Source organism: Ranitomeya imitator, chromosome 3 (assembly GCF_032444005.1).
Source record: "Ranitomeya imitator isolate aRanImi1 chromosome 3, aRanImi1.pri, whole genome shotgun sequence".
Lineage (NCBI taxonomy): Eukaryota > Metazoa > Chordata > Amphibia > Anura > Dendrobatidae > Ranitomeya > Ranitomeya imitator.
The window spans coordinates 549,839,794-549,862,638 of record NC_091284.1 but is presented as its reverse complement, the minus strand read 5'-3'; the positions used below and the strand labels follow the sequence as shown (position 1 = coordinate 549,862,638).

At 43.4% G+C, this 22,845-nt stretch overlaps 1 protein-coding gene across 3 annotated transcripts in view; it reads left to right on the top strand.

Annotated features, from left to right (window-relative positions):
• MCF2L (MCF.2 cell line derived transforming sequence like) overlaps positions 1–22,845 on the top strand; it is a 398,998-nt gene that overhangs the window by 112,801 nt on the left and 263,352 nt on the right. Inside the window, exon 1 of one of the 3 annotated variants that reach the window (XM_069757896.1) lies at positions 15,056–15,328. The exons of the other annotated variants lie outside the window; for them this stretch is intronic. Coding sequence (XP_069613997.1) covers positions 15,277–15,328 — 52 coding nt within the window. The 5' untranslated portion in view covers positions 15,056–15,276. Of the gene's footprint in view, positions 1–15,055; positions 15,329–22,845 lie in introns of those variants that run through there. 3 annotated transcript variants of the gene reach the window in all.

The following is a 22,845-nucleotide window of genomic DNA, read 5'->3' as shown; positions in this document are numbered from 1 at the left end:
CCCGATGTTTACCCTGGTTACCAGCGTAAAAGTTAAAAAAAAAGCAAACACTACATACTTACCTTCCGCTGTCTGTCCCTCGGCGCTGTGCTTCTCTGCCCTGTGTAAGCACAGCGGCCGGAAAGCAGAGCGGTCACGTCACCGCTGTGCTTTCCGGCCTCTGTGCTTACACAGGGCAGAGAAGCAGAGCGCCGAGGGACAGACAGCGGAAGGTAAGTATGTAGTGTTTTTTTTTTTTTTACTTTTACGCTGGTAACCAGGGTAAACATCGGGTTACTAAGCGCGGCCCTGCGCTTAGTAACCCGATGTTTAGCCTGGTTACCGGCATAGTTGGTCGCTGGAGAGCTGTCTGTGTGACAGCTCTCCAGCGACCAAACAGCAACGCTGCAGCGATCCGGATCGTTGTCGGTATCGCTGCAGCATCGCTTTAGTGTGACAGTACCATTAGGTGTTTTGAGTTAGAGATATGCTCGTGCTACGGGGTGGGACTGTGGGGGGCTTCATGTGGTGCTCTGCTTATCAATTCATACTGATGGCTTCTGGCAGATCACTGATCCCTCACCGACCTGCCCCCCTAGTTTACATACTGAATATTACATGTATTGAAAAAAAAAATTACATTCAGCAGGCAGACACCCGTATAATATACATTAAATAGTTTTATTTGCTGATATAAATTTATTCAGAAAAAAAAAATTCTGTCTCAAAATGTCACTTAGAAGGAGAGTGATGGGGTGCTATGCCAGATGACCTGGCCTTCACTGTCACCAGACCTGAACCCAATCAAGATGGTTTGGGGTGAGTTGGACCGCAGAGTGAAGGCAAAAGAGCTAACAAGTGCTAAGCATCTCTGGGAACTCCTTCAAGACCATTTCCGGTGACTACCTCTTGAAGCTCATCAAGAGAATGCCAAGAGTGTGCAAAGCAGTCATCAAAGCAAAAGGTGGCTACTTTGAAGAACCTAGAATATAAGACACTAGATGGTGGCCCGATTCTAACGCATCGGGAATTCTAGAATATGTATGTATGTACAGTATGTATATAGCAGCCACATACTGTAGCATATAGCAGAGGCCACATACCAAACAGTATATAGCACAGCCCGCACAGTATAGGCAGCATCAATAGTAAAAAGTTGGTCACACAGCGTTAATAGCAGCGTTAACGGAGTGCGTTACCTGCGGCACAACATGGTCCGTTATCGCTATCATTAACCCTGTGTCAGCGTTGAGTGGAGGGGAGTATGGAGCGGGCGCCAGGCACTGACTGGACGGGAGTAGGAAGGGACTAATTCTCGGCCAGACTGTGCCCATCGTTGATTGGTCGCAGCAGCCAGGACAGGCAGCTGGCGAGACCAATCAGCGACGTGGGATTTCCATGACGGAAGTTGCAGACAGACAGACGGAAGTACCCCTTAGACAATTATATATATAGATAAATTCAGCTGTTACACACTTTTTTGTTAAGTGTATAATTCCACATGTGTTAATTCATAGTTTTGATGCTTTCAGTGTGAATGTACAATTTTCATAGTCATGAAAATACAGAAAAATCTTTAAATGAGAAGGTGTGTCCAAACTTTTGGTCTGTACTGTGTACATGAAGTTTATGTAAAGACTCAATATTTACAGTGTTGATCATTATTTTTCAAGACCTCCCTAATTCCCCTTGGTATGTTGGATATCAGCTTTTGGGACAAAACCTGACCTATGGCAATCCATTCTTGCCTAATCCATGCTTGAAGTTTATCACAATTTCAGTGTTTTGTTTGTCCATCCGCTTTGAGGATTGACCACAGAATGGACATCTGGGCATTTTTCTGCCCATGGACACAAAATTTCAATGTTTAGTTTATTGCCTTATGTCATAGTTGCCCATAATGTCGGGAAAAGAGTTGTTCATCACAAATTGTTCTTGGATCATTGGGAGAAGTTACTCTTGGAGGATGTTTAGATACCATTCTTTATTCATGGCAGTGCAATATTTTAAGTGGGCATTGGATGAAAAGTAGCTCCACTGATGAATGCTCTCCTGATGCTTTACTGTTGAGATGACACAGGACTCATGGTAGTGCTCAGCTTTTAGTCTCCAATCACTTTCCACTTTTCGTGACTTTTCTACTGTCCCAACCCTTCATCATCACTCCTGTATTGGTATTCTATACCATTCCATTTCCCAGCTATGCTTTCTCCACCAATAGGCAACTATTTAGGGGACCACAACTTTGGGACTATTTTGCAGCCAGTTCGTACCTTCCTTGTGGCAGGCAAGAAGGCCAGAAATGCCTTAACTTCCACATCCCAAACAACAAAAAAGTTCCACATTATTTAGTGCACTCCATGTCAGTGGCAAGGCATGGGTTGCCAGTGCCCAGGGCAAGGCACGTATTTTGCACTCCTTAACACCCAAACTCATGTATTGTAGTTTGAGGAAAATACTGTTGAACTTATAGTTTACACTTTGACGTCCCAATTTTTCCTGCAGTTTGTTGATCTCATGTAGAGAGTAATTCACTGCACACTCTTATTCCAAAAATGCAAAGAATTATTTATGTGCAGACATGTAAAAAGACATCAGGGTCCAGGGAGAAATGCGACAATGGTATTCAATGTTTCGACCTGGGTCTTTTTCACAGCGTTGCTGCGTGGGAAGGAGGCGTGTTGTTCCATTTGCAACTAAATTCTCGCATATTTTGTCTTGTACATCTTCACTCCTGTAGTCTCTCCCCTATAGAGTTCACAATCTCTGCCATATCAACAATTAATATTGAAGAATCAAGTAGTACTATGTTCCCTTAGCCTCTTAATGGATACAAATACAAGGCTGAATCCAGGAAGCAGCTAAGGCTACGTTCACATTTGCGCTGTTGGGCGCAGCATCGTCGACGCATACCGACGCATGCGTCATGCGCCCCTATCTTTAACATGGCGGTATGCGTTGTATTGCGTTTTACAACGCATGCGTCAGTTTGACGCACCAGACAGGGCGCGGAGAACGTTACTTGTAGCGTTTTCCCTGCGCCAAAATTCAGGAACATTACAAGTTTATGTCAACACATGCGTCAAAAAACGCAGCGTTTTGTATTGCGTTGTTGGTTGCATCGACGACGCTGCGCCCAACAACGCAAATGTGAACGTTACCTTAATGGTTATTTTAAGAATAAAAATGTCTTCTATTAATAGGATAGGTGATAACTTACTATTTGCTGGGTGTGATCCTGATAATAGTGCTCAGGTGTCCCTGTCCTCCAGTGCCCTGTCTTGAATGGAGCAGACGGGCAGTTTCTCAATATGTGCTTCATTTATTGTCAGTGGGAAAGCCAAAGACCGTATGAGGCTATTTCGGCAGTCCCAAAGACCATGAATGGAGAGGAGGTCAAGCTTTTGCAACTGTGTTCCATTTATGATGGGGTGCTGCAAAGCTATGATCCTGTGTTTCAGAGCCCCGTTCTCAAGATATGATAAAACCTTGGATTCTGGGAGTAATCCTTAGGCCATGTGCCCACGTTCAGGAATGTTTGCAGAATTTTCCTGAGCAAATCCAGACTCCTTTCGCAGGAAATCTGCTCGCTTTTTTTCTGCATTTTTATTGAATTTTTGTGTGGATTGTTTGAGTTTTTTTTCCGGAGGTTCCCAATATAATCATATAGCGGCAAATCCGCAGATTTTCCACAAAATTAATGAAAATGCTGCATTTTTTCCGCGATGCGTTTTTTTGCGGAAAAAAGCACAGCATGGGCACAAAAACTGCGGAATGCATTAAAATGATCGGATGCTTAATGTAAGCGTTTTTGCAGTGGAAAACCGCCGAAAAAAACACGTGAAAAATCCTGAACGTGGGCACATAGCCTAAAAGTTTTAAGAGGAAGAAAAGGTAATAAGCACTGAAAGAAAAAGGTTAGATCTCAAACCGTTATCACGTAACCTAAAACTTGCAGCGTCAATCGCAACATTGCATCTAATGACTGGCAGTGGGGTTGCATCAACTTCAGTGCCTTTATCATTAAAATTATGATGAAAATTATGATGAGAAGAATTAGTTGGTTAGAAAGGCAAAATGAGCAATTGTAAGTACACAGTGCTGTATAGTATGATGACTGCAATATATTATGAGGATAAAAACTTTGATGAGAGTGCTTCTTTAACATTACTGCGGTCTATTTGTGGTCTGCTTTGGATACATTTGCTAGAAGTTGATAAGTACATGCCTATGATGCTTCAGCCTTTGCTCTTTAGTTTCCCTGTTCATTGGCTGATAGGGTTAGTGTATGAGAGACTGGCCAATGATTCTGTTACTTGTTTACGTAAAGAATCAACAGTACCACCACCAGCAAATCACTCTTGTGATAATAGGGATACAAGTGTCAATCCAATAGATTTAACCCCTTAGTGACGGAGCCACATTTTTGAAACCTGACCAGTGTCACTTTATGTAGTAATAACTCTGGAACGCTTCAACAAATCCCAGTGATTTTGAGATAGTTTTTTTCGTGACACATTATACTTTATAATAATGGTAAGTTTAGGTAGATATGTTTGCATTTATTTATAAAAAATATCAGAAATGAGAAAAATGTTAAATTAGCAATATTCAAACTTTGAATGATTATCCCTTTAAAGGGAACCTGTCACCCCGTTTTTTGAGATTGAGCTATAAATACTGTTAAATAGGGCCTGCGCTGTGCGTTACTATAGTGTATGTAGTGTACCCTGATTCCCCATGTATGCTGAGAAATACATTACCAAAGTCGCCGTTTTCGCCTGTCAATCAGGCTGGTCTGGTCAGGTGGGCGTGTTCACAGCGCTCTTTTCTTCCCCAGCTTTCCGTTGGTGGCGTAGTGGTGTGCGCATGTCCAGAGTTCCGACTTCCCTGCGCCCACGTGAAGACACAGCGCGCGATCTGCGCTGTAATCCCTTGCATCGGTGGGGGCGGCCATCTTCCTGGGGCCGCGCGTGCGCAGATGGAGTGCTCTGCTGCACGGGGCTTCAGGAAAATGGCCGCGGGATGCTGCGCGTGCGCATTAGAGATCGCGGCAGCCATTTTCCCAAAGCCGAGTTCGGGAAGGCTTTGGGAAAATGGCCGCCGCGATCTCTAATGCGCACGCGCGGCATCCCGCGGCCATTTTCCTGAAGCCCCGTGCAGCAGAGCACTCCATCTGCGCACGCGCGGCCCCAGGAAGATGGCCGCCCCCACCGATGCAAGGGATTACAGCGCAGATCGCGCGCTGTGTCTTCACGTGGGCGCAGGGAAGTCGGAACTCTGGACATGCGCACACCACTACGCCACCAACGGAAAGCTGGGGAAGAAAAGAGCGCTGTGAACACGCCCACCTGACCAGACCAGCCTGATTGACAGGCGAAAACGGCGACTTTGGTAATGTATTTCTCAGCATACATGGGGAATCAGGGTACACTACATACACTATAGTAACGCACAGCGCAGGCCCTATTTAACAGTATTTATAGCTCAATCTCAAAAAACGGGGTGACAGGTTCCCTTTAACCCAGATAGTCATACCACAGAAAAACATTAATAAATAACATTTCCCACATGTCTGCTTTACATCAGCACCATTTGTAAAATGTTATTTTATTTTGTTAGCATTTTAGGAGGTTTAAAAATGTAGCAGTAATTTTTAATTTTTTTTAAAGGAAATGTACAAAATTTATTTTTAGGGACCTATCCATGTTTGAAGTGACTTTAGGGGTCTCATATATTGGGAAACCCCCAAAAGTTATACCATTTTAAAAACCGCACCCCCTGACATACTGAAAACTGCAGTCAGGTAGTTTATTAACCTTTCAGGTGATTTTCAGGAATTAATGCAAAGTGGCATGACAGAAATAAAAATGTGTATTTTTACCACCTAAATGTCGCTGACTTCTGAACAGATTACTACAGCTGTCAGACTCTAAGGCCGCTATTTGGTTATGAATTGCCATGACAAATATCAGGACCCACATGCTCATGTTCTGAGGGCACCAGTTGGGATTAAGAGGGAGAAGCCACACTCATTTATATGATATAGTCACTATTGACAGCAGCATCTAAGGGGTTAAACAAATATGGACGATGACAACACTGATCGTGGCTGATGCAGCAAGTTGTCAGCTATAGTGGACAGCCGACAGCTGCTGGATTGTCACCTGTATGGGGAGGATATTTTCTTATATCTGAGGTCAGTTAAAAGACATATTGGCGTAAGGGGTTAAGAACAATATTTTATTAGAAAAAAATGATTAAAAAGTAGATACATAAACAAAATGCCTCAGAGTGTGGGGAACACCTGACAGAAACAGCAATAGTAGGCCAGTCATACACCAATGAGCAAGGCTCAAACAATATGCAAAAGAGTGTAGCATTAAGGTTTAAAATTATCTGGTATCCAAAAGTCACCAATAGCGGGGCGTGGCTATGTAACTGAGGAGGAAAGACGCACCTTCTGTGAGCTCCAGCAATCCTGTACCTATCCTGCCACTTGGACCCTTAACTTACACACTGTGCCGGCTGGTACTGGTACCGCACAGTCTCAGGAACCCGGTGAGCCCTCCGGACGGCTGCGGTGAAGGTCTGGGACGAAGGAGCCGCGGTGGCCTGGACGGGCGGCAGACTCCACGTGCAGCGGCGGCCATTTTGTGAGTGCACGCGCTGAGGAGACCAGACACAGCGCCGGCTTCTCCTGGTGCCGGGCGTCCTCCCTCTTGGAATCGGCGATCCCCGGACACAAGCGGTGATCGCTGGAGAGTACCGGTGAGTGGGAGCAGGAGGACCGGAGGTGGACGGCGGTGTCCGCGGGGGGGCACATCACTACAGCGCGCGCCCTGACAGTGGGGAAGCGGCGCTTTCAGCCACATCTGCGGCGCAACTCAGGAGGTGAGAGATTAGCCTGAAACAGCAAGGAGGTGGCGCGGTGTGTGTGCCCTGAAAGATTGGGCCCCGTGCCCCCTGCCATACAAGCACTCCTCCTGCCAGCGCCATAACCTCAGAGGGGTTAACCCTCCCCCCCCCCTCGCTCTGCTGTTCCCCCTGTGGAGCCTGTGGATCTGCTCTAACATACAGAGCCTGGGTGTATATTAAAACTGCTGCCTATATCACTCTCAATATCCCAGCTGCCCATCTAGTGGTCTCTCTGGAATACAATCCTACATTTAACTCTGTTGTGACTGGAACTGGAGAGTGCACTATATACACATATAACTGTAATTAACCAGTGGAGCCCTTCTAGCTGCCTGCCATGCATCACTCTAAGGGAACAGGGGCTGCTGACAAACTAAGGAAGTACGCCAGGGAGGATCCTTCTGATAGTACACACACTCTCAGAAATAACCCTGCACAGACCCAACGTAAAAATCGTCTTTCTGATAGTAATGAGGAGGGAGAACAAGATGAACTGACTCTTAAACAGGCGTCAGAGCAGCTAATGCAAGCTATATCCCTAACTAGATCATCTCTCACAGAAAAAATAGAGGACGTGCATACTGAGGTGGGTCGTCTGCGGCATGATATGCAAGCTATGAGAGGGCGTATTTCGGAGGTTGAAACAAGAGTGTCTCATATAGAGGATACCATCACCCCTATGGAGGCTAAGTTGACAAAAGCCACTGGCTCAGTAAACGCCTGGAAACAAAAGGCAGATGACTTGGAAAACAGACTGCGTCGCAATAATATCCGAATTATCGGTCTGCCGGAGCGTTCGGAGGGTCAGCAACCCGAACAATTTCTGGAGGACTGGCTTAAGGCCTCCCTGGGGGACGAATTTTCTTCAACATTTGCAGTGGAGAGGGCCCATAGGGTCCCAACAAGACCTCTTCCCCCTGGAACTCCACCCCGACCCTTCCTGGCACGTCTTCTCAACTGTAGAGACAGAGATGCTGTTCTTCGTCTGGCGCGACAGAAGGGCCCTATTAAATTCAACAATGCTACCATATCGATTTTTCCGGATTTTTCCATGGAACTCCAAAAACAGCGAGCGCGGTTCATGGACATCAAGAAACAACTTAGAGATAAGAGTATCATCTACTCCATGCTTTATCCGGCTCGACTGCGCATTGTTCATGATGGTTCCACCTTATTCTTCACGGATCCAGCGGAGGCGGCCGAATGGTTGCGGGCTCATGGGGTGTCTAATGTGAAAGACTCCTAATTTATGCTCCTTGTCTAATGGTAATATAAACGGAGCTCTCTAAGTGGGTGCTAAGGTTGTTAACACTACCGGACGCTGGATTCAGTGAGGGTATCCCCTTTTATATTTGACTGTAGGAGTACAGGATCTTACTCCTCTACTGTTCAGTTTTTGTTAAATTGTTGTTTTTTTTTTCCTGTTAGATTTAATTAGTTTTAGTAGGTATTTGGGTAAGAGCCGCCTCCAAAGCCATTATGATTTCCCATGAGTAATCAGCGGACTTTTCTCACCATCAATGCATACCATGTTTTTTAATGGCTAGATATGGGGTCTGAGTTGATATGTATGACATGGAACATTCGGGGTAATAAATCACCCCGGAAGAAAATCAAGGTGTTCTCCCAAATTAGACGATATCATCCTCATATTGTGGCCCTGGTAGAGACACATCTAACTAGAGATACAGCCAGAGGTGTACAGAAACCATGGGTACAGTGGTATGCTCACGCGTTTCACACTAGCTACTCGAGAGGGGTATCACTATTAGTACACAAAGACGTCCAATGGGAGGCCCAGACGACTCGGCGAGATCTAGAGGGACGTTTTGTTTTTGTCCATGCATTAATTAATTCCCGCGAATACGTCATACTATGCATATATAACCCCCCCCCCGGCTAATACTTCAGTACTTAAGATGGCAATGAGCTTTGCATTAAGCTACACGGACGCACATGTTATTTGTATGGGTGACTTCAACTTAGTTATGGACAGTAATTTAGATAGAATGCGATTGGGAGATGGGTCACCTGGGGAATCTTTGTCTTCTTCCTCTTCTTCGACCCCGACTCAGTTAACATTGTTCATGGAAGGTAGCGGCTGGATAGATCTATGGAGGATGCATCACCCCGGGGAGAGGGGATATACCTGCCACTCATCCACTAGAAGTTCCCTCTCTCGCATAGATTATATCTTCGGATCCGGTGACCTGGTGCGGTGGGTGGATAGTGTGGAACACGGTAATAGAGGGACCTCGGATCATAGTCCGATTATTCTTAAACTTGTGTTTGGGACGTCAAATAATGGTAGAGTATGGAAATTGAATCCCTTTTGGCTTAAACTAATAGACTCGGACGATAGGACAGTTGACCAGCTGAACTGCTTCATTCAGTCCCACTCAGAACTTCAGAATATTAACTTATTTTGGGATACACTTAAGGCATATCTGAGGGGTTGTCTGTCTTCTACAATCTCATATATTAAAAGGGTAACATCGAGGGAGGACGATGAGATTGAACAATGTTTGAGAGATGCTGAGGCAACATATACAGCTGACCAGACTAATGATAATAGGGTCGAGTGGTTGACTCTGCAAAGATTATACACCCAACACATAGACACCAAGTCTAAGCGTAAGTTATTTTTTACGCGACAATCGTACTTTGAAATGGGGAATCAGGCGGGGAAATTTCTGGCCTACTTGGTGCGTCAACATAATACATCTAACATGATATTGCAAATTCGCTCACCGGACGGCTCATTGAATTCCACTACTGAGGGAATACTTCAATGTTTTTATAACTATTATAAGGGGCTGTATGAATCTAAGAGCGGTTTTGATGTATCCGATTGTCTGGGATATTTGTCCGATATAACACTCCCTGTGCTGAGTTCCGCCCAGCAGACCTTTATGGACGCTGAATTTACCCTGGAGGAAGTGGAGCAAGCCATAACAGATATGGCCTCTGGAAAGGCCCCTGGGCCAGATGGCTTCCCTGTAGAGTTATATAGGAAATACCGGGGGATACTGGCTCCGCTTCTATTGAAAGTATTTAAAGAGATATGGAAGGGAGGGTGTCTACCAGATACTTTTTATGAGGCACATATTATTGTACTTAAGAAGGAGGGGAAAGATCCTTTGGAATGCGGATCCTATCGCCCTATATCCTTGGTAAATGTGGATTATAAGATCCTAGCCAAGATACTGGCTACCAGGTTGAACTCCATTATACTAGATATTATACATCCAGATCAAACGGGCTTTATGCCCGGTAAGAACACCTCTATAAACATTAGATGGGTCCAGTCGGTGATTCAGTACAGTTCTTTGTTACCAGACAATGCCTGGGCATTGGCGTCACTGGACGAGGCCAAGGCGTTCGACTCACTTGAATGGCCCTTTTTGTCCGCTTGTCTGCAGAAATATGGCTTTGGGGAGAAATTTTTGAAATGGGTTGGTGTGCTATATCTGAAACCCAAGGCCCGTATAGTTATCAACGGCTCTATGTCTGAACCTTTTTCACTATATAGGGGAACCCGTCAAGGGTGCCCCCTCTCTCCGGCCCTATTTGCTTTAGCAATAGAGGCATTAGCTGTGCGCTTGCGCTCAACCCCTGGTATTGATGGTATTAAGATAGCGGACCGCACTGACATCATTGGTTTGTATGCTGATGATATGATAATATTTATGGATAGGGCAGAAGAAACGTTGCCAAAAATAATTGCTACCATAGATAAATTTAGTGGGTTCTCGGGCCTATATATTAATTGGGATAAATCTGCCCTATTACCTTTATCTCAGCACCCAGCACCCAGTCTTAGTACTCTTTCTTTATTGGCCATAATGTCCAAATTTAAGTACCTGGGTATCTACATGTCCCAATGCAGTGGGTTGGACCTACAGCTCAATGTTCTCCCCCTGTTGGAATACACTAAACTGAAATTTGCATCTTGGAGTAAGCTTCCATTGTCCGTAGCAGGCCGCATTAATCTCATAAAAAATGATTTTGCTCCCTAAATTCAACTATTGCCTTCAACATAGTGCAGTAACTGTACCAAAATTCTTCTTTACCAGTTTAAATTCTCACGTTACTTCATTTGTGTGGGGGAAAGGCAGGCCCAAGCTCAAACTAACTACTCTGTAAAGACCTAAACAGGAGGGAGGAGCGGCACTGCCAGATTTTTTTTTTATATTATTTGGCGGGACAGGCTAAAGCATTATGTAAATGGATGCCTCATAACTATCTCCCTAATTCTGAAAATCACTTAGTTCTGTTGGTGCTAAGTGTCCGCTGGGTCTTTTGGAATCGGGGAAAATAAATGCTCCTGGTTTGCTGCCCATGATTCGATTGGCGAGATCCACTTGGAAGAAAATTAGAAAAGTTACTGGATTTGGGGACATTGTAGCCGAGATGCCTCTGTGGGATAACAGTTATTTTCCGACGTTAGTGAATCACCCATCTACAAAATTTTGGGTTTCCTACGGGGTTCTTTTGATGGGAGATTTATATGTCCAGGGGGTTTTTATGTCCTTTGAAAAACTACAAGATAAATATGACCTTCCAAGATCTCAATTTTTTTCGATACCTGCAACTCAGATCTGCCGTTCAGTCATTTGTCAGGAATGAGGGGATGAACCGTAACATCTCCTCTTTGCCTCTGATAGGTATTCTTAAGTCCCAGGGCCCTCAGGGTCTTATCTCGTCCCTATACACATATCTGTTATCAGCGGGTACGAACTCTGTTGTGGATTCGGTGAGAGGCAAATGGGAGGGGCTTTTTCCTGATATGCAAGGTGAGGAATGGGAGGATATTTTGGAATCACCCCTCAGAGTCTCCCCATCAGCCAATAATAAGATGACCCAATTATATATAATCCACCAGTCATATTTGACTCCGTTGAGACTTTGTCGGATGGGTCGATACTCGACGTCGGAATGTTTGCGTTGCCACTCACCTGACGCTGATTTTGTACACATGATATGGCAGTGCCCCATAGTCTCTCATTACTGGAGGGAGGTGACGTCATTATTAGCTTCAATACTATCAATTCCAATTCCTCTTGAACCCTTAATTTGCCTGTTCGGAGTGTGGGACGAGGAGGCCTGGGAACACTATACAGGGATTTTTCTACGAGAAACACTTTTCTTGGCAAGGAAGTTGCTAGCTATGCGGTGGATGGGGAATTCACCCCCATCCGTTAGGTCCTGGATTGAACTGGTGAATGCAGTCGTCCCCTATGAGCGTACTCTTTATCAAAATAGGGGCTGCCCGTATAAGTTCAGCAAAATTTGGGATAGATGGAACGCCTCTCATCTCACTCTGTGACCTGATTAAATGGGAGAAATGTGGTTTACCTGGTCCTTTGATCTGCAAATATTGCGCAATGGGAAAAGAACAAGATAAATAATGTATTTGACTTTGGTTAAGTGGCGGCTTAGTAGTTTTGGAGGTTTAGTTGGGTTGTAGTTTAAGAACCCTATGTTCTGACTGTTTTTCTATAAGTGAAATGATTGACATATGTATGTCCTGTCCTTTTCAATCCCTGTAATGTAACCACGCAGATTAATGACAAGGACAAATATGTATGCTGTAATTTTATTCTATGTTTAATAAATAAACGAATTTAAAAAAAAAAAAGTCACCAATAGCAGAAGTACACGGTCAAAATCACAAAAAGAGTGTAAACAACACAGTACATAAGTTCAATTTATAGAGTATTAATATACCATCAAAGACTAAATAACAAAATTGCCAGTGCAGAGGTGCATACTTATCTACATAACTACAGGGTGGGCCATTTATATGGATACACCTAAATAAAATGGGAATGGTTGGTGATCTCAACTTCTTGTTTGTGGCACATTAGTATATCGGAGGGGGAAAACTTTTCAAGATGGGTGGTGAACATGGCGGCCATTTTGAAGTCAGCCATTTTGGATCCAACTTTATTTTTTCCAAGGGGTCATGTGACACATTACACTTATTGAGAATTTCACAACAAAAACAATGGTGTGCTTAGTTTTAACATAGCTTTATTCTTTCATGAGTTATTTAGAAGTTTATGACCACTTACAAAATGTGTTCAAAGTGCTGCCCATTGTTTTGGATTATCAATGCAACCCTCTTCTCCCAGTTTTGACACACTGATAGCAACACCGCAGAAGAAATGCTAGCACAGGCTTCCAGTATCCGTTGTTTCAGATCCTGCACATCTCGTATCTTCACAGCGTAGACAATTGCCTTCAGATGACCCCAAAGATAAAAGTCTCAGGGGGTCAGATCGGAAGACCTTGGTGGCCATTCAACTGGCCCACGATGACCAATCCACTTTCCATGAAACTCATGTAGGAATGCTCGGACCTGACACCCTGGAAAAACTCAGGGAACGTGCCATCTTCAGTGCATAATAAAGAGGGCAACACATAATCATGATGGTCATCGTGGGCCAGTTGAATGGCCACCAAGGTCTCCTTTGGTAGAGCCGAATCTTGTTCTATGAGTTCTTAATTAACCGCTTTCCGAACTCATTAAGGACATTCTATTTTCCCTCCTTTCATGGAATGTTGCCTTTTTGGTAGCCAGCACATCCATCAGGAGAGTTTCGGAGCTAGCGGCTCTATTGCCGCTCCCCGTTCCTTGTTCTACATCAGGACAAAGTGGTTCTCAGGCCTGTTCCTTCCTGCCTAAGGTAGTATCTTCCTTCCACATTAATGAAGAGAGAGTTCTACCTTCTCTCTTTCCTTCTACATTTCAGCCCCCTCCCTGGTTTGTGCCTATGTTGGGTCTATGTGCCTATTGTTGGGCTTGTTAATTGTTGTGTTATTGTTGCATCTCCTACTGCTTTGCCTCTAATTGACGAGCTTTGTGCCAGTTAGTGGGTGTATACTCCTGAGGAGGAGCTAATTGTTTTTTTTGCCTAGTGTCAGCCTCCTAGCGGAAGCAGCACACACCCATGGTTACCTATAGTTACCTGTGTCCCCCAATGAAGGCCCCGAGAGAAATTTTATGGTGAGCAACGAAAATCTCTCTTTTAAATAGTGTTTTCCCTGCCAACAGTATTTGCCCCTCGTGGGCACTTTTTTGCCATTCAGAATGTGTTCACACAAAGTGGATACAAATGGCGAAAAAACTTATTGTGCCAATAAATAATCCATTTTTATTTACTATTTTATAATATTGATATACTGTAGTTTTGCTTTAGCCTTCCATTGTTGGATTGTTGCATACAGTAGCAATCACACACCTACATAGTGACAATCTGAATACAATAGGCACAGGTTAAAGGGTCTGTTGAATGACTTTTGAAGCCAAGTACAAGCGCTTGGCGCTTCATGGTGGGACCAATCATTTACATACACCTTACCACCTGCTTGGTTTCCATCTATCTCCTTCCTTCTCTGGCTCTATGAAATCAGAGCTGTCAATCAAAGAAGGAGTGTGGAGATTGTGGGAAGGTGTAAGGTGGGAAGGTGTATGTACGTGGTTGGCCACTGTGCTAACAGGACTAGTCCCTTTAAAGGTGAACCAGTCACACATTTTTACATATGGAAGTAGTAGTATGGCTGTATAGGGGTATGACTTAAGTGATATGGCTGTAGCGTTGACTGATGCTTAAAGGGATTCTATTGGCACGCTTTTACATATGGAAGAAGTGGTGTGACTGTATAGACATTGTCCCCCCAATAACAATATCTTTTTTTTTTATCTGATGTGCCAGTACTGAGAAATCTAATGTAGAAGTCATATGCAAATCAGACTGACGCAGTATCGGGGGCGTGGTAAACAGTGTAAGAAGCAGTCCTGTACTGACACGCCCCTGTTGCACCTCAAGCTTGATTTGCATATGGCTTCTAATCTAGATTTCTCATGACTGGCACATCATATCTCTACAAAAAAGGTTTTTGTTTTTTTTTTGTTTTGGAGAGGGCGGGCAGACATTTTTTTCAGCCGTACCACTGTTTCCATATGTAAAAATGGTCTGAAAGAAGAATAGTGAAGGTTACACACATCAGATGTTTTATGAAAAAAAATCACGTAATATTTGTTTCTCTGTAAGACACCGATGCATGGCGTTACTATGTTGTGTTTTATTACGGTGAGCGCAGAAAAGGGGAAATAATACTGATTAGTGTGACCTGATCCTGACGTGATGAAGACTCATAATGACAGCACCTCCAATGGTGAGCGAATCGCCTGTGTGTTGCGGAGCCTGTGCTCACTTACCACCTCCTTTTGTGTCAAGCAAGGACCTGGAGCTAATTGAAATGCAGTGCTGGGGAGCTCTGCTGTAGCCTGGCTGCTTCTTCAGCAGACGAAAGAAGAAAATGCTTTCTGTGGACCGCTTCTCCTTCAAGTGAACGTCGACATTCGCAGAGATGGCCATAGAGGAACTGATGCAGAGACTAAATGCGGTTTTTCTAAATACTGGTAGGAGTTGTCTGATCTTAGTGTTCTTGCTCCATTTATAGCGGACTGTCCTTCCAAGGTGCTTGGGGAGGCTGAATGTCATGCATGGCTACCCAGCTTTCTAGGGATAAATCCGGCATGTGCACATGGCTGTGTGCATTACCCTGCTGCATGAATGCTGCCTATGGGGGAGAGGCTAATTGCTGCAAGTTGGGGGTGTATATCTGTGCATGCCTTCAATGTCATTGGGGATTTCAGTATGCAGTGGGCATTTTCTGTATTTTCTAGCATCATCTCATTCTCTGGGTGCTGGATTCTCACCCGATCAGATTTGTGCATTTTCCAGCAGTGGAAATCGCAGTGTGCTGTTTTCCGCATGTGTCATATATCACTCTTGTGAAAGCTCAAGAACACAGCGTGGAATCAGCACTGAAACTTCAAGTGTTAATTAAAAGGACCATACATCACGAGGGCCTAATCGCACGGGAACAATACTTGGATGTTGGAATGGCCACTCCAGCATAATAATTCGGTTACTATGGGAATAATATGCTGACACATGACGTTATTCTTGTGATATAAAGATTTCACAGAGAAAGCTTCTTCATAGGAAGAAATGCACGATCGCTTTTTCATTTTTTTTAGCATCATATGAGCAATTTATGGTGTAAGAGCTGCTTTTTTTCTTCTTCTTCTGTCCTCTATAGAAGCAACTGTTTTTAGACAATAATTGAACATGTTTGCATTAAATCGCCATCTGAATATCCATAATATAGTAGCTATGTTTTATATACTGTATAGTAAACTTTTTTTTTTCACATAAACATGACAAAACAATTGTTAGACCAGAGATAAAAAACAGCCATCTAAAGAGGTCACTAAATGGTGATTTATGCAGTGGTCACATGGAGTGCAGTCAGAACAGAAGACCCCGTGTAATCAAGAAAGTTTTGATTCTGTTTCTTTCTTTTTTTTTCCATAGCAGACAACAAGAACCATGAGTAGGAGAAGTATTAAAAAAGATGTATTCTTATTTTTGAATTATGTCCATCCTATTCAGTCTTAAAAAAGTGTCGTAGTGGGGTAAGATGTACCAAATTCGTCACGAGGCATGCGCCTTGCCAGAAATGCTACTCCAGTCAGGGAGTAGAGTAACATTTTTGAATTAAGTTATGATACTAGCGTCATAATGTCATGCTCTATTCCTGGTGGGCTTGATGCCTCCATCGATACTGGATGCCATTTGGGCCATCCATATAACGTAAAAAGGTCTAATGGCCAAACGTAGGTGACTAAACAGAGGGCAGGTTTGGTGGCTAATGGGACTACAGAGTGCCCTATATATTTCCACTTCACTCCCCGCGAGTGTCATTTATTGTATAGTATACCATCTTATTGTGTTTATTATTGACATCTGTGGTTCTGACTCGGCTTAGTTCCTGAATACGCTTTTGGAGTTGACTCTTGAACTCCCACTGGATACATTATAATTGATAACTCTATGTGGATCCTACTGTAAGGACCACTACTGATCAGCAGAACAGAGGACTTGTGTTGCAAGCCTTAATGGTGCTTACATCCTTGAGTCCTGATTGTAAGGACTTTGGCAATGTCTATGTTGATCAAGGATTATGCGTTACATGGTTTGTCAATCACCTGTTTCTGAATACCTTGTGAAGTGTTGTATATGTTCTATTGGTTAATCCTTATATAAAGATGACTATTAATTATTAGAGATTTTCCATATGAAGAAAATGTGGACCTCAACAATTAGAAATAGTACTCACCATTCCTTGGTCCTTGACTCCACGTCGCTTCTATGGTGTGTGTGTGTTTTGCTTGCAGAGGTGACATTAAGTTGACAGCACACAGTCACTGAGGTTAATGGCCCTGCTGTTTTTGACGTCATGAGCCACCGAGCAAAGTAGTTTGCATCAGTGATGTGTTTTGTGGTCATGATGGCCTTGCTGCACCCAAAATATAAACTCTCGAGTAACAGCGGGTAGCTGGACCATTGGAGGGCAAGTACTAAAACTATTTTTTTACTTTAGCAGTTGGGGTCAACTTTTGTAAGAGTGTAAAAAAACCTCTCTATGTGATGGGGGAGTCCCTGTTAACTCAAAAGGGTCCTGACAATTATCCAATCCACCATTATCAACCATTCCAGGCAGTTGCACATAGTAGATATTTCTCAATTTATGTTCTGAGCACATGAATTGGCAACTCCGTATCGTTTCTGACAGAATTTGGAGCTTTCCTCCATGCAGGGTATATCATTATTACCCTGCATGGAGGAAAGCAAGATTTACTACAAGACCAATATTTCTAAAGATACCTCCGTCACAACTCTTAGCAGTATGAGTGTCTTGAAAACACCGATTCTGTTAACAACGGAGCAGACAAGGTGGCACATGACAAGACAGGCCCTTCTGGCAATTGCCAGATGACCAGTCCAGCTCTGAATCATACTATGGGAATCCGAGGCCTAGTGAAGAGCAATTTTCTTTCTTGGAAATTAGACAAACTTACAGAATCTCAAATGTTTGCTTGAGTTGTCTACTGAATGTAAATTAGTCTTGTTTTTAGCATCCTGACAAATAGTATCACATGATGTTAAAGGGAACCTGTCACCCCGGTTTTTCAGTACGAGATAAAAAATACTGTTAAATAAGGCCTGAGCTGTGCGTTTCTATAGTGTATTTTGTGTACCCTGATTCCCCACCTATGCTGCCGAAATAACTTACCAAAGTCGCCGTTTTCGCATGTCAATCAGGCTGGTAAGGTCAGATGGGCATGGCGACATTGCTGTATCTTCCCCCAGATCTTGCATATATTTCCGTTGATGGCGTAGTGGTTTGCGCATGCCCATCTTCTGAATCCACTGGGCAGGAGAAGAAAAAACGCGCAATCGGCGCTATTTCCCTGGTGATCTGTGGGGGTGGCCATCTTCCTGAGGCCGCGCGTGCGCATATGGACTCCACTGCTGCCAGGGGCTTCAGGAAAAAGGCCGCGGTATGCCGCGCGTGCGCAGATGGAGATCGCGGCGGCCATTTTCCTGAAGCCGAGTTCGCATTGGCATTAATGGGAACCTGTCACCGGCATCAGGGGCTTATCTACAACATTCTGGAATGCTGTAGATAAGCACCCGATGTATCCTAAAAGATGAGAAAAAGACGTTCGATTATACTCACCCAGGGGTGTTCCCGCTGTTGGTTCGGTTCCGGCGCCTCCTATCTTCATCAGAGGACGTCCTCTTCTGGTCTTCACGCTGCGGTTCCAGCGCACGCGTACTTTGTCTGCCCTGTTGAGGGCAGAGCAAAGTACTGCAGTGCGCAGGCGCCGGGCCTCTCTGACCTTTCCCGTTGCCTGCGCACCAGTTTAGTGGCTGGGAGGCGTTTGTGTCCGGGGGGGGGGGGGGAAGACATGCCCCCCGGACAGACTACAGGTGTGGCGGGCAAATTATAAAAACGAATATTTCAGCGTTGGAAGGGACCCCAAATAAAAGAGCCACCTCGACAGAATGCAGCATTAGGTGCTGTACAAGGAGGCTCTTTTAGATAAAAAAGCCGGGGAGGGGGGGGGGGGGTTGACAGGTTCCCTTTAACCCTGATGTATTTCTCAATAAAAGTGTGAAAACACTTATGAGATGCTTATCATTGTACTTCAGGAATCATAGAAACATCTGACTAAAAGATCTAAAAACACTGAAGCAGCAAAGTTTATGAAAACCATAATTTATGTCGGTCTCTGAACTTTTGGCCATGACGGTGTTTTATATAAAAATGGTAACAAAACACTTGACAGTTTACAATTTACATCACATGTTCTTTAACCCCTTAACATCCAATGCCAGACATTGGCGCTGCTATCACATGATCGCTGGTCACCAATGGGTTGGCATGACTACCCGGGTCAGCAGGAGACCCCGGTAATTGTCATTGCTAGATCTATATGAGCGCCGCCTGATGGTCGGCGCTTATAGCAAGTGAGCATATCTGCTACGTAGAGCAGGGCTGCAGGCGATTGGACAACTGCAGCTTCTAGTCTCCCATAGAGACTATTGAAGCAAGTAAAAAAAAGTTTTAAAAAATAAAATATGAAAGTTCTTTCGCCCCATTCAAAATAAAACAATAAAATAAATCAAATATACACATATTTGGTATCGCCGCGTTCAGAATCGTCAGATCTATCAATATTAAAAAGAATTATAATCCAATCTGTAAACGGCGTAGCAAGAAAAAAAATCGAAATGCCAGAATTACGTTTTTTTTTTCGGTGCTGCAACATTGCAATAAAATGCAATAACGGGTGATCAAAAGATCGTATCTACACCAAAATTCTAGCAATAAAGACATCAGATCGGCGTGCAAAAAATAAGCCCACACCCAGTCCCAAATCCGAAAATTGGAGATGATACGGGTATCGGAAAATGGCAACTTTTTTTTTTATATACAAACTTTGGAAAAAAATTTCACCACTTAGATAAAAAGAGAACCTAGACATGTTAGGTGTCTATGAACTCGTAATGACCTGGAGAATCATAAGGGCAGGTCAATTTTAGCATTTAGTGAACCTAGCAAAAAAGCCAAACAAAAAACAAGTGTGGGATTGCAATTTCACCGTATTTGGAATTTTTTCCCATTTTGTGTTACATGACATGTTAAAACCAATGGTGCCATTCAAAAGTACAACTTGTCCCGCAGAAAACAAGCCCTCACATGGCCATATTGACGAAAAAATAAAAAAAAGTTATGGCTTTTGGAAAGAGGGGAGCGAATGAAAATACAAAACCAAAACTACCCCTGGTCGTTAAGGGTTGAAGATGTCTGTGACTGACATGTTGATGACCTATTTGTAGTGCGCCTGCCAGTCTTCTAATGATAACCTATCCTACCGATTTGTGACATAACCTATTCTATCCATGCTAGCTTGTGATCCTCTCACATCTAAGGTTCTTTCACAGGTTTCCTGTTTGAATGACATTCTCTCTGGTCAGACTCATGTGATATTGGCACCTCACATTGTCTGCACACAAGGTGGCGGCATTTACAAGTGGTCTCCTTCCTGTATATATAACAGCAAGAATCCCTAGAGTCCACGTTTGACATCTAATTAATGTTATGAGCGGAATTTAGCATACAAGATCAAAGGAAAGGTTCTCATGACATTTTTAATTTGCCACCACACAACCTAGTCTCCTGCTTACTTATTCTTACTTTGCTGCTAGTACGCAGTGATACCTATTGCACATGCGTTATATATCCCATACACAGTGGCATGTAAAAGTCTAAGCACCCCTGGTCAAAACCACTGTTATTGTGGACAGTTAAGCAAGTTGAAGTGAAACGATCTCTAAAAGGTGACACATTTCCTTTGCATTTTACACACAAAAGAAATATACGGTATATGTTTTTTCATCTTTTACATTTTAAAAATTACAAAACAGAAAATGGGCCAAAGCAAAAGTTTGGGTATCCTGCATGGTTAGTAGCACCCCCTTTTGCTTGTATCATAGCTTGTAAATGCTGCAGTTCTTGTTTGAGGGATTTTCATCCATTCTTCCTTGGAAAATTCTTTTAGTTCTTTGAGATTCCTGGGTAGTTGTTATGCTGTGCTATCAGGCAACACAGTGTGCAGTAATCAGCGCACATACAGTGATATGGCAATAACCCAAAAAACAATAGAACAAGCTCTGAGACGTGGAATCTCTGCAGACTGCAATACCTGAACCTATCCTCACACAACTAAAAGCAGCAGTGGATTGCGCCTAACACTACCTATGCAACTCGGCACTGCCTGAGGAGCTGACTAGCCTGAAGATAGAAATACAAGCCTGACTTGCCTCAGAGAAATACCCCAAAGGAATAGGCAGCCCCCCACATATAATGACTGTTAGCAAGATGAAAAGACAAAACGTAGGAATGAAATAGATTCAGCAAAGTGAGGCCCGATATTCTAGACAGAGCGAGGATAGCAAAGAGAACTATGCAGTCTACAAAAAACCCTAAAGCAGAACCACGCAAAGGGGAGCAAAAAGACCCACCGTGCCAAACTAACGGCACGGCGGTGCACCCTTTGGGTCTCAGAGCTTCCAGCAAAAGAGAATAGCACAGCTGGACAGAAAAAACAGAAAACAAACTAGAAGCACTTATCTAGCAGAGCAGCAGGCCACAGGAAAGATGCAGTAGCTCAGATCCAACACTGGAACATTGACAAGGAGCAAGGAAGACAGACTCAGGTGGAGTTAAATAGCAAGGCAGCCAACGAGCTCACCAAAACACCTGAGGGAGGAAGCCCAGAGGCTGCAATACCACTTGTGACCACAGGAGTGAATTCAGCCACAGAATTCACAACAGGTAGTCTTGCATGCACTGCTACTTTGAGATCTAGACACAGATTTTCAAAGATTTTCAGATCAGGGGACTGTGAGGGTCATTATAAAACCTTTTGAGGTTGCCGTTTGTGGATTTTGACGTGTGTTTTAGGATCATTATCCATTTGTAGGAGCCATCCTCTTTTCAAAGTCAGCTTTTTTTCTTTTTTTTTTTACAGATGGTGTTATGTTTGCATCCAGAATTTTTTGAAATTTCATTGAAGCCTTTCTTCTTTCTACCCATGAAATGTTACCTGTGACATACGCTGCATTAGAACCCCAAAGCATGATTGTTCCACCCCAATGCTTTAATGGTTAGCAATATGTTCTCTTCCTGAAATTCCGTGCCCTTTTTTGTCCACACACACCTCTGATCATTGAGGCCAAATAATTATATTTTAACCTCATTGGTCCACAGGACTTGTTTCCAAAATGCATCAGGATTGTTTAGATGTTCTTTTGCATACTTTTGAGGCTTACTGTTATTTTGAGAACGCAGGAGAAGTTTTCTTCTAATGATTTTTCCATAAAGGTCATATTTGTGCAGGTGTCTATGAGCAGTAGAAGATTGTACCACAACTCCAGAGTCTGCTAAATCTTTCTGAAGGTCTTTTTCCGTTAAGCGTGGGCTCTGATTTGCCTCTAGAAATCCTACGAGCAGCTCTCACTGAACTTTTGTTTGGCTTCCAGACCTTATCTTAACCTCCTCTGTTCCTGTTCACTGTCATTAATTATATTTCAAACTGAGGAAAGAGCAACTTGAACACGCTTTAAAGCTTAGAAGAACCAATGGCTGCTGTTTTTTGACACAAGGTTAGTTAAAGGAGGCTTGGTTTTTATAAAGCTGGTAAAATTTGCATCACATGGCCTTTCCTAACAATGATGGTGAAGAAGCCATAATCCCTACTAATTATCTTTGACCAATGTTTCAGGCCTTATCTGAGCACACAAATCTCCAAGGGTGCCCAAACTTTTGCATCAGCCCATTTTCCTTTTTGTAATTTTTAAAATGTAAAAAATTAATTTTTTATGCCTAAAATACAAAGGAAATGTGTCATCTTTAACTATAGGCCTGTTAGAGATAATTTTTTAATCTTCAACTTGTTTAACCGTTCACAATAACAGTAATTTTTACCATGGGTTCCCAAACTTTTATATGCCTCTC